General features: G+C 35.6%; 1 protein-coding gene across 2 annotated transcripts in view; it reads left to right on the top strand.

Moving 5' to 3' along the window:
• The first annotated feature begins 3154 nt into the window (after window positions 1-3154).
• Window positions 3155-11080, top strand: part of LOC131031397 (ubiquinone biosynthesis protein COQ4 homolog, mitochondrial) — a 29260-nt gene continuing 21334 nt past the window's right edge. The window contains exon 1 of one of the 2 annotated variants that reach the window (XM_057962514.2): window positions 3155-3332. In XM_057962514.2, coding sequence (XP_057818497.1) covers window positions 3305-3332 — 28 coding nt within the window. In that variant the 5' untranslated portion in view covers window positions 3155-3304. The other variant, XM_057962515.2, reaches the window with a different exon arrangement.

The raw sequence follows: 11080 nt of genomic DNA, 5'->3' as shown, positions 1-11080 counted from the left end.
GACTTGAGTGCTTCACACTACATGACTTAATCTCAAGATGGGTTCACATCTCTGGAGACTTATTTAATGATAACCATTTTAATGGGTAACAACACTTTTATTGAGGTGTGTGGAAGAGGCTTTGCTGATGTGTGGGGTGACATATTTCAATATGTTATTTGCGTGCTTCCATTTTCATCTAATATCCTTTCAATTTATTAGATCACTCACATAGGTTCATGTAAGGTGCTTGAGTTCACTCTTGATTCAATGTTTATTAGTGAGATCCATAGTTGTTGTATAGCTATAGTGGGGAGAACAAATTGTTATTTTTGAATCTCTCTTTTCTAATTTCATTTCCAATCCTCCTTTGTTTGTTTTGCCCATTCATTCTGGTGAGGTGAGTAAGTTACGACACAAATGATTTGGCCATCTTAACTACCGCTACTTGTAGTATCTCAACCAATAGAGCATAATCATAGGGTTGCTTTAAATTTACTTTTTTGATTGTGTTTGTGAAGGTTACAATCTTGGTAGGCATCCTAAGGAGAAGTTTGACAAAGGGAAGGCATAAAGATCTTCATAGATATTGGATTTTGTATGCAATGATCATGTAGGCGGTCAATTTCCATACCATTCCTTTAGTAGGGCTGGATATTTCTCGACATTCATTGATGACTTTTCTTGATATACTTGGATGCATTTTCTCAATAGAAATTTGAGGTCTTTTAGCATTTTTAGGAATGCAAAACTTTTACACAAAAATGGTTTAGGGAAATTCAACAAAGTTTTGTGCACTGAATTTTATACTTCACAGGGGATTGATTTGTAGCATTTCGTTATGCATTTGTATACTTTACTCTAAATCTATTGTATCACAATAGTGGGTAGAGGCCATTAGTTATGCTTGTTAAATTTTTAGAATTATGTTCATCGTAGAGCCTTGAAGGGAGTCACTCCTCTTAAACTCTAGAGTAGTTAAAAACCATTAGTTAATTACTTTAAAGTTTTTGGTTCTCTTGCACGACCCCACATTCTTGTAGAGAAACATAAGTCCATGAATTTGTAGGACACACCTTGTATTTTTGTAGCGTATCTAGCTGGTGTAAAGGCTTGTCAATTTCTCCACCCTACTACATGAGTTATTTGCTGAGAGGAGTGTTTATTTTGAGGAGTGGTCTTTGACTTTCACTCTGGTCACTTTTCCACCTCCTCCTTCATCCACATCGGAGTCACTTGGGCTAGATGACATATCTTTTGAGGGTTTAGATTCATCTAGGTAGATTCTTGATGATAAGAAGTCTCCTTCCTCCACTTTAGATGCTGAGAGTGAATAATGGGGATTTACCTCCATCTAGTATTTATCATTCAATAGTCGATGATTCTCCAGCAGATTCTAGATGACTTTATGTCCACTTTGAGGTTGACAAACACTATAGGCTATAGGTAATTGGGTTGGAGGATCCATTAGACAGTAGGCAGACTTGTTCACAATTTTAGGGGTGTCCACATTTCTTCATTGCTACCACCTTTGATTCATAATATTTTCAGGAGGATTATAGTATCCTCAAATGGGATACAACTATGTAGGAGAAGTATAGTTTTTAGATTAGGAACCACCATTAGCAATTTTTGCCCCTTCCCAAGGGAAAAACAACTTGTTCAATTCAAGTACAAAATTCACATTAGTTGGGTTAATGAATGAGTATAAGGCATGATTAGTTACGTTTTTTTTTTCCTGTATTCTTAGTGTTGATTACTTTGAGGTCTTGCACCTATAGCTAAAATGATATCCATTTGACTCACATTTGCTATTGTTATAACACATTGATGGGAGGCTCACTAGATTGACACAACTCATACCTTTCTTCATATATATTTTAAGGAAAAGATGTACATCAAAAACTTTAGGGTTATGTCCAACACTTCTTTGGCATGAAGATTCAAAATCTATCTAGGCTTGAAACTTGCCTCTAGAACTTGGTACAACAAGATGGATTCCTTCCTTCACACACTTGGGTTTTCTCATTACCATTCAAATCTAAATGTGTACATTTTTAATAGGATGATTCAATCCTTTTGGTTCTCTACGTTGATGACCTATTGATCACAAGGAGTTCTTATCCACCACAATGATAGTGAATTTCTTTTTACATGATAGGTTTTTTAATGGCCAACTTGAGCTTCTTGTTCTTAGGATTGAGATATCTCAATATGTTTTCAAAATCACCACCACACAATCCAAGTATTCTAGATTTCTCTCGAGGTTTCACATGGTTTATTGCAAGCTTGCTACAACTCTCTTTATTTTAAGAGTCAATTTTTACATCAATATTTAGGATCACATTTTGTGATTCATCATCAACATGAGAAAGAACAATGACAACTACAAAGAGTTCTATACCAAAAGAGAAAAAACTCCTAGGCAGTCAAAAAAAGTAATTTCGTCGTTTATGTAAAATGCTTTTGGAAACAACTGTGGAAGTTTTTATATCAATGTTTCTGGGAAAATTGCTCATTTTTTTGTGAATGCATTGGTTTTGTGTAAGAAAAAAATGAATTTGGAGAAATGGGCAAACACATACGTAGATAATAGGGAGACCCAAACTTCTCAATCTAAGAAGATAAAAATAATGTAAACTTGTTGAAATGTTAGAGGAGATGAGTTGATATCTTTAAAGAACCATTACATGGTGGTCGCCAAGCCTACAATAGAAAGATTGTATAAAGTTGGATAGTTATCTTATTTTTTCTTTATTTATACTCTTCTCTCTAATAATTTATTCATATTTATAAATGTTAAATATTTTCAAATTTATATTTCTTGACATATTTTACATAGATTTTTTAAAATATAGATATGCTAGTTATTATATATAAAAAATACTACAAAATATTTTACTTAATGTCTACAGTATTAAACCTAACCTTAAATTATAAGATCTTCCAAGGGCCCAACAATGTTTGAAGAGCAAGGGTGTTGGAGAGACGTTGACGCGTGGTTTGCCTCCCACTTTAGAAAGAGAATGATGAGGAATGTGAATCTGCGAGCAAGCACTCCAAATGTTGATGCAAAAAATTCTCTACAGAGTCTAATCAAGAAGCATTTGTAATTAATTCACAATCTAATCAAAAAGCATTTGTAATTAATTCAATATGAATTGTGAAAACTTGATATGATTAAGCACTCATTTGCTAACCCTAATTTTACCTTACTTATTTTGGGGAGAGGAAACGACCTTTCTTCAATTGAAGCTGAGAAAGGAATAGCTTTAAAATTGGTGGCTCATCGTCTCATTCAGCAAAGCTTTGTTGGCTCACCTATATGATGATTTGTCAGAACAAAATAATGGGTAAGTTGTTTTTCTGATTGAGAGATACGAATTTATTTATCGCCTTCAACAAAATCTACCAGTCTTGAAGTTTGATGTTTCACATTCAACTTCATTGGAATCTTGTAAATTTATTTTTCATCTCAAAATTAAAGTCGTGAAAGTGTACTGGATTTTACACTGAAATATATGAAAAAGAGAGTAATTGCTTTTTCATCGGCTGCTGGTAGTCAGGCAAGAAATCATTGGTCTTCCCGTTGGAAAGATTAAATAAGCTGGTGAGCAAAATGGTGTTTTTGTGTATTGGTGCACACTTGAGCAGTTAAATACTGGTCATTTGTTGAATTTTGAATGTTGATGGTTTCATTTGCATTCACTTCTCTTTGCTTTGGCACTCCCTTCCCCTTACCCTTACCCTCCTCTTCAGATTTTTAGGATACTTTAATACTTATTAAAGATGTGTATCTACACCACCTTTTTAGAGGAAAATGGGCTTCTTCAATTGTGTGATCATTTTGCTTATTGTTTATATTTTCAATTAACCTCGTTTTCTTTTAATTTTCTGATTATTTTGTTTTGTTTATTTTACATATACCCTAATATAAACAAAAAAATACTAACTTTGAGCTCCTGAAACCTGCTAAAGACCTCATTCTTGGTCTATGAGAAATAGATCCATGTCTTGTAAGAGAAATCATCAATGAAGGAAATATAGTACATGCTTCCGACAATTGATTGTACAGACAACGGTCCACACACATCCGAATGCACTAAGTTTAAAATTCCCTTAGACTTATGCTCACTCCTTGGGAAAGCAACTTTGGCATGCTTGCCAAGTTTGCATCCTTAACAAACTCTCTGTTATTCAATGTTGAACTTTGGAAGTCCTGTGACAATCTCCTTCAGAATAGGTAATGCTGCATGATGCAGATGCCCCATTCTCTTGTGCCATAACTATTATAGATTATCATTGTTATAAATTATAGCTAAAATGGGTTCACCCTGTAACCTATAAAGATTGTCTCCTGTAACCCTTATAACCTGTGCTATAACTGTGCTAGAGTCCCTTGGCTTGATAAGAATGTGTTGATGTCATGCCCCCACCGAAATAAGAAGTCGCAGTCTTTAAATTATTAATTTATTTAAACTATATTCCAGATGGCTGGCTTAAAGATAACAGCAATTTAAATAAGAGAGTCATTTAATATTAATCTAAGGGAAATGATGGCCAGTGATACGAAAAAGGAATATCATTAAAATAAATTCAAAATACTTAAAGGCAGCGATTTCCTTGAATAAGAGATAATTAAAATACAATTAAGTTTCAAGCCAGCGATTAAGAGGAAGAGTTGTGACTCTTTCAAAGGACAGAAATATTGAAGAGGCATGATTTCTTCCTCATATTGGAAGATATAAAAGGAAGAAGAATTCATTTGAAATGGGCATCAAGGAACCAATCACGGAAATCTGATTCTGAGTACAGTTTAAGAAAGAACAGCAATCTATATTACTTAGAGAAGCGATTGGTATTCCATGTGATTGTATCTATTTATTTATTTATGAACCTGTTAGGAAACTATAATTTACCTATTTAATGGACTTACGTGTCCATCAAGAATTGTAAGATCAGTAATAATGTATCTGATTTTCATCAAGCAATCATATCTGGAGTCAGTGTGAAACGTTTGGCAGGGAGATGCAGCAGTAGTGGTTCCCTCATCAGGTACCCCACCCCAAGTTAGTTTGCTTGTGAACCAAGGTGCCAAATGACTTGAAGACTCATTTTGTGCCCATGGGCTTGGTTGAGTACAGTCTCCCTACGCCCTATCGTGCATTACCATTGCATTACTAATAAGGTTGGCTGATAGAAATAAGCTAAGAAATGGATCCCTATGAATTTAGGATACTTTGTTTTCAATAGGGAATATTTATGATCATAGTGCTTGGTGTTAATTAATTACAATTCTCTTTAAGTTTAACTGCAATTGTATCATTTATTTATAGAATACTATTTATAAACAAATTATATTGTTGGAATTGTTATTTTGGGCAAAAATCAGGTATATCTCCAAAAGGGGACATTACAATTGGTATTTATGTGTATGCTTTGTGCCTTGTGTGTATTTATGCTTTGTGTCTTACGTGTATTTATGTGTATGTTTCGTGTCTTATGTGTCTTTATGTGTATTTATGTGTTTGCTTCATGCCTAATGTATTTTTAGCATTTTTACTCTATGCTTAACAATTATGAAAATGCCAAATCAATCTAGACTCTATAAGAGCTATCAAATATTGCCATGAATCCTGATCTTATTGAGAAAATTAATAGTTAAGGTTGATATCTCATGGTGTTTTACAGAAGTTTATAATGAAGATATCTAAACCTTCCATGATGTTTTCTAGACAGGGATGAGTGTGGCGTGTGTATCAACTGCAAGGGCAAAACTTGTTATAAGACTTATTCATGTCTAATGTGAACGACACGTCCTTCTTTTCTTTTTCTCATTATATTTAAAACTCTCAAACCATTGAATGCATATGTTGACACTGACAAAACTACAACTTTGGCAGAAATAAAATATCGATCCTAAGTAAATTATTATGATGCTGCTCCTAGCATGGCCATCAATTAACCACTCATGCAATTGCATTCCTAATTCTGATGCAACCATAAATATGGCTGACAAGTTTTCAAAGACGTCACTCTCCAATCCGATGATCTTTGAACTATGTGCAGGGCCATCTCTCAAAATGATTGGTGTCAACACTCTTCAGTCAAAGATGATCTACTCATCAGCTAATCATTGATGAGTCATTGTCATATTTGGTGCTTGCTCTAAAGAGGTCGATAAAGTAGTATTTTTTCAACTAATCACTTTAGGACAACTTTACATCCTCACCATAAACAGGTCAGTCACCAGGCTGACATACAATTTATAAAGCTTTGAAGCAGCTCTTCCTGACATTGGGCGTCTATCAGAAATCCTCTTTTGCTTTCTCCATGCCACACCTTGCATTCATGTCCATCAGCTTTTCTTATTCTTGGACACTCCTCTGTTGGCCCATTAACCTTTCAATTCTGAACACAACATCCTTGAACATATCAATTTTCTTTTCCGAGTTCTTTCTTTTGCTTCTCCAAGGATCTTTCAAAACAAAGGACCAAAACTCTGTCCCAAATCATTAGACCTTGGTTCGGTATCTTGCTAGCAAGTCACACAGAGTTACTTCTTAATCGAGCAATTCGTTTTCACACTTTCTACAGATTGCCTCAGCTTCAGCAATTCTATCTACTCAGCTCTCTGCCTATGGGTTGCCTATTAATTGGTGGCTCTATATTGCCTCACAATCGATTGGTTCTATCTGGTGATGAACACTGCCCTCTACTCGATGCTTCCTTGCAGATTGTGTCGTAGTTGGCTTTTTATCAACAATGTCAATCCAACACCACAATATTGGAAGACATCTTGTGAGCCACCTGCAGTGCAATACACACACAAGACTTCTTTGCTTTGGAGTTATTATTGTCCAGCTGTGTGGTCCTAATCCTTAGATCTAGGCATCTGATGCTTGGACGTAATCACATAACAGAATAATTCCATGTACATAAGAAATGCATATAGACAATGTTGTATTTATCTCATTCACAATAAATTACATCAAGTTGGTAGGCATTATGATCAAGGCTTAAAAGCTCACAACAATCTCAGATTAAAAGATCTCTTAGTCCAAGGCAATAAACTTCAATATGAACATTCACCCACGAATTACAGATCAAATCTTGGTGTCTTGAAACAAGTCTGTTTGTAGTTCCTCTATCATGGGTCTTTTATTTTTTTGTCATACCCCACAAGTTAGCAAGATATTGCTCTGTGCTAACCTCTACAAAAATTGTATAACCAGCTCGCTACTCCCAAATTTATAAACAGAATTCTAGACTGAACTATCGATGTCATAAAACTGGATTACCCAAAGAGATAAGTTATAACAGAACATTATCACACCAACCATGCAACCCATGCAATAATCTGAAAATAATTCTCAAAAACTGATTCTCAAAGGATCAAAATGAGCTAAATTACCTAACATTTACAGCCGTACCTTGGAAATGATTCTAGTCAGTGATGGGATGTATCTTTGTTCTCCAAGTTAAGGGAAGTATCTCTCTCTAATTTGAACACTTAATTCTCACACCCCTAAAGATTATAAAACCAAGCTAATAAAAGCTTACTGATATTTTAATATGGTTCTTAAATCACAAAATTGTCTTCGGGCATTACTTCAACTAACAAAACATAGCCAATGCCCATGTACCCTCTCAATATACATTCTTACACCTGTAATAGGCTACTGTCAAAACTGTGAAGCCAAACTGTAACCAGGAAGAAAAGAATTTTGAAAACTCTCTGATTGGACTAGTTACAGAATGTGAAAATAATGAAAATGAACCAAAAGATATAAATTTATTTTAGAAAAGAACATTGCATTTAAGGTCATAGATGTGTGTCATACTTCTAATTCTCATCTTAATATGTGTAAGCTTGTCCTTGCTTTAACACAGAAATATCTATGATATTGTGCAAACATTGGGTCAACCAAATTGGTCCTTTGCAAATACAAGGAACCAAACAAGGAAATCTGATTTATAATTCAAGAAAGAACAACAATCAATATTTCTTCGATAAGTGATTGGTATGCCACATGATTGTATCTATTATTTTTTAAAATTTATTTATGAACCTTTTTTTTTTGGTTAGTAATAAAGTTTTTTATTGATATAATTCATAAAAAAAAAGTACATAATTCAAATAGCCTCCATCCCAAACATCAACAGAACATGCTACCTACCAGGTCGAAACATAATTAGACCCTTATAGCAACCCAAGAACCACTACAAAAAATGAGTGGATGAAATGAAACAGTTTAATGGGCACATTTTCAGCCCAGCAGTGATCAAAAAACAGTAAATATGAAATCTATTTCACTATCCCTGAAACTGCTAAAATAAACACAGGCTATAATATACTAAGCTACTAACTAGCATTTCCATGCTCCTCATTGAACTTGGCCAATACTCTCATGGCCTCCTCTATGCATGCTCTCGGTCTCAGCTCACACCCCATCTCCACCCGCGCCACTTCATGCGCCGCTCTAATAGCCTCTTCAACCTGCATAAAATCTGCAAAAGTTCCTCCATCCCTTCTGAAATATCAATGCCAACACCCAGGACAGCCCATTCAAAAATTGAGTCCATGTTTCCCAGAAATTCTTCTGCAATTAACTCCTTCAGCACTTGTTTTACCTTATCCACAACGTCTTCAAATTCTAAACCCCAAGCAGCAATTAAAGAGTAGACTTCCATATTGGTCTTATATCTGTGACCAATATACACAATATCTTCTCCCAGCATTAGTTTAACTGCCTCCATGAGTCTTTCATCTTTGTATAGAAAAAGGCTTTGTATATGCCTATTCGAAACTTTACCCAAAAATGGCACTAATTTCTTCGCCGTTTTGAAGGTGAAACTTGCTTCCATATTCTTCCTGCTACAGTGCTGTCACCTCTGAGAACGCATTCTCCACTCTCTGCAAATCTCTCTCAAAGAAACCGATATGTGAAAATGAAAAAGCAGAGCCATCAAAATCAATATAACCATCAATACACCATACACTATGCCCGACACCAACATCCTATACCACTGCCATAGGCCGGGATCATCAATGCTCTTCCATAAATGCTCTGTCCGAGCTTTTCCTTCCATTCTGCCCACACGGTTCAGTATTAAAACCACCTCTAAATTGTGCCAATTACCCTGTCCTTCATCCATTGCTTCGTCCTTCCACCATTCTTGGGGTTGCCATAGACATCATAACTTCACCCATGTCATCATTTGGTAGATTGCGAATATCTTCCAATTGATATTCTGGTACTACTTCAAACGAGCAAGCCCATTTAGATAAAACATCAGCCACTTTGTTTCCTTCTCTATGCACATGAGTGACTTTGAAGTCATTAAAACAACTCAAGTCACCTTTGATTTTCTGAACATACTTATTTAGCAGTCAAGCTTGTATCTCCCCATTAATAATTGCATTTATTGTAATTAATGAGTCGCCTTCCAAATGCAATCTTTTGAAACCTAATTTTAATCCCCACTCAACCACCAAGAGTTCTGCTTGCACCTCAGCCTCATTGTTTGTGCTCCTCTACAAGCGTTTGGCACCCCATGCAACAATGTTACCCTTCCAATCCCAAAACACAACCTCTGCACCAGATTCTCCCAGATTTCCTTTTGACACTCTGTCAAAATTAACCTTGATCCACCCTTCCTCTGGTGGAGTCCATTTGCAATTTAGATGCACATGTGTAGTCCCTAAAGATGGATCATCCCGCCTAGGCCCATGAACGGGCCTTATTCATGAACCTTTTAGGAAACTATAATTTACTTATTTAATGGACTTACCAATCCATCAAGAATTATAAGATTAGTAATTATTTATCTGATTTCCATCAAGTAATAATATCTGGAATCAATGTTAAACATTTGGTAGGGAGATGCTGCAGTACAGGTCCCCTCATCAAGTATTCCACCCCAAGTTGGTTTGCTTGTGGGCCAAGGGGCCAAATGACTTGAAGGCTCATTCTATGCCCTTGGGCTTGGTTGAGGAGGACAGTTTCCCGACACCCTATCATGCTTTCCCATTTTGAGGATCCTTCCTCATCCTTGCTCTTACCCTTGCTGTTCTCTTTTCCTTTATTTCCTTTGCTTTGTCCAAAGAGCGCCAAATTCTTGTCACCACCTTTCTTGCTGGCTTTTGACTCCATCCAAGTTTCCTCCTTGGATAGAATCATCTAATATTATTTCTAAGGAAGAAGCCTTTTCCTTGGCACAAATGATTTGAACAAAAGCATGCTATGAAGATGAGAACCCGTTCAAAGCTAAGTTCACTATCTCTGCATCTTCAATCTTCTCTCCAACTACTGCAAGCTGGTCCCAAAGCTGAGTAACATTCATCAGGTAATTGGTAACAATATTTGTACTAGACATCTTTATGGACTTGCCTTTGTTTCTCAATATTATTTTCCTGTTCATGTTTTCCCTCTGGAAAAGACAAACTAGAGCATTAAACATTCCCTTGGTTGTTTTCTTCTTTGATAAGTGAGCAATTAAATGATCTTTCACTGCATCCAAGATCATCTGCTTAAGCTTTTATTTCTTTCCTTTTATGAACTGCCAAATCCTATGAATTTGTTGTGGAGTCAATCGATCCCTTATGGTATCCCAATCATCATTTTCCTTGAGTAACAAAGTCACATTGACTTTCCTAGGTAGGAAATTTATTGCACCTCCCAGCCTATCCTCAAGTGGAGACTAGGCAACAGCATTAAATTTTAAATATATCAGATTTCCACAGTCCATATTGCTGAGTGTAATTGATTTCTGGATTCAACTGTGAATTTTTTTGCATCAATGCTTTGGATCACACTCCATTATCCATCATCAGGATGTAAGAGAACAGCTGTAGGAGAAAAATCATGGACTATGATCCATAATGTTGATGCAAAATTTTTCACAGTTGAATCCCAAAATCAATTACACAGAATTAATTTTATTTTTGTAAAACAAACTCACAAATTTAGAAATAATAAAACTGTTCAATAAAAAATTGCCTTTTACAAAACCTTAGGTTATGTTTGTAACCCCTATCTTGCTGGTAAATTCTAGCTGTGCTTCCTACCATGGCCTATACTATTTGCCTCCTATGTCA

This window comes from Cryptomeria japonica, chromosome 9 (genome assembly GCF_030272615.1).
Source record: "Cryptomeria japonica chromosome 9, Sugi_1.0, whole genome shotgun sequence".
Classification (NCBI taxonomy): domain Eukaryota; kingdom Viridiplantae; phylum Streptophyta; class Pinopsida; order Cupressales; family Cupressaceae; genus Cryptomeria; species Cryptomeria japonica.
The sequence above is the reverse complement of the archived record's forward strand: the minus strand, read 5'-3'. Positions and strand labels throughout refer to the sequence as shown.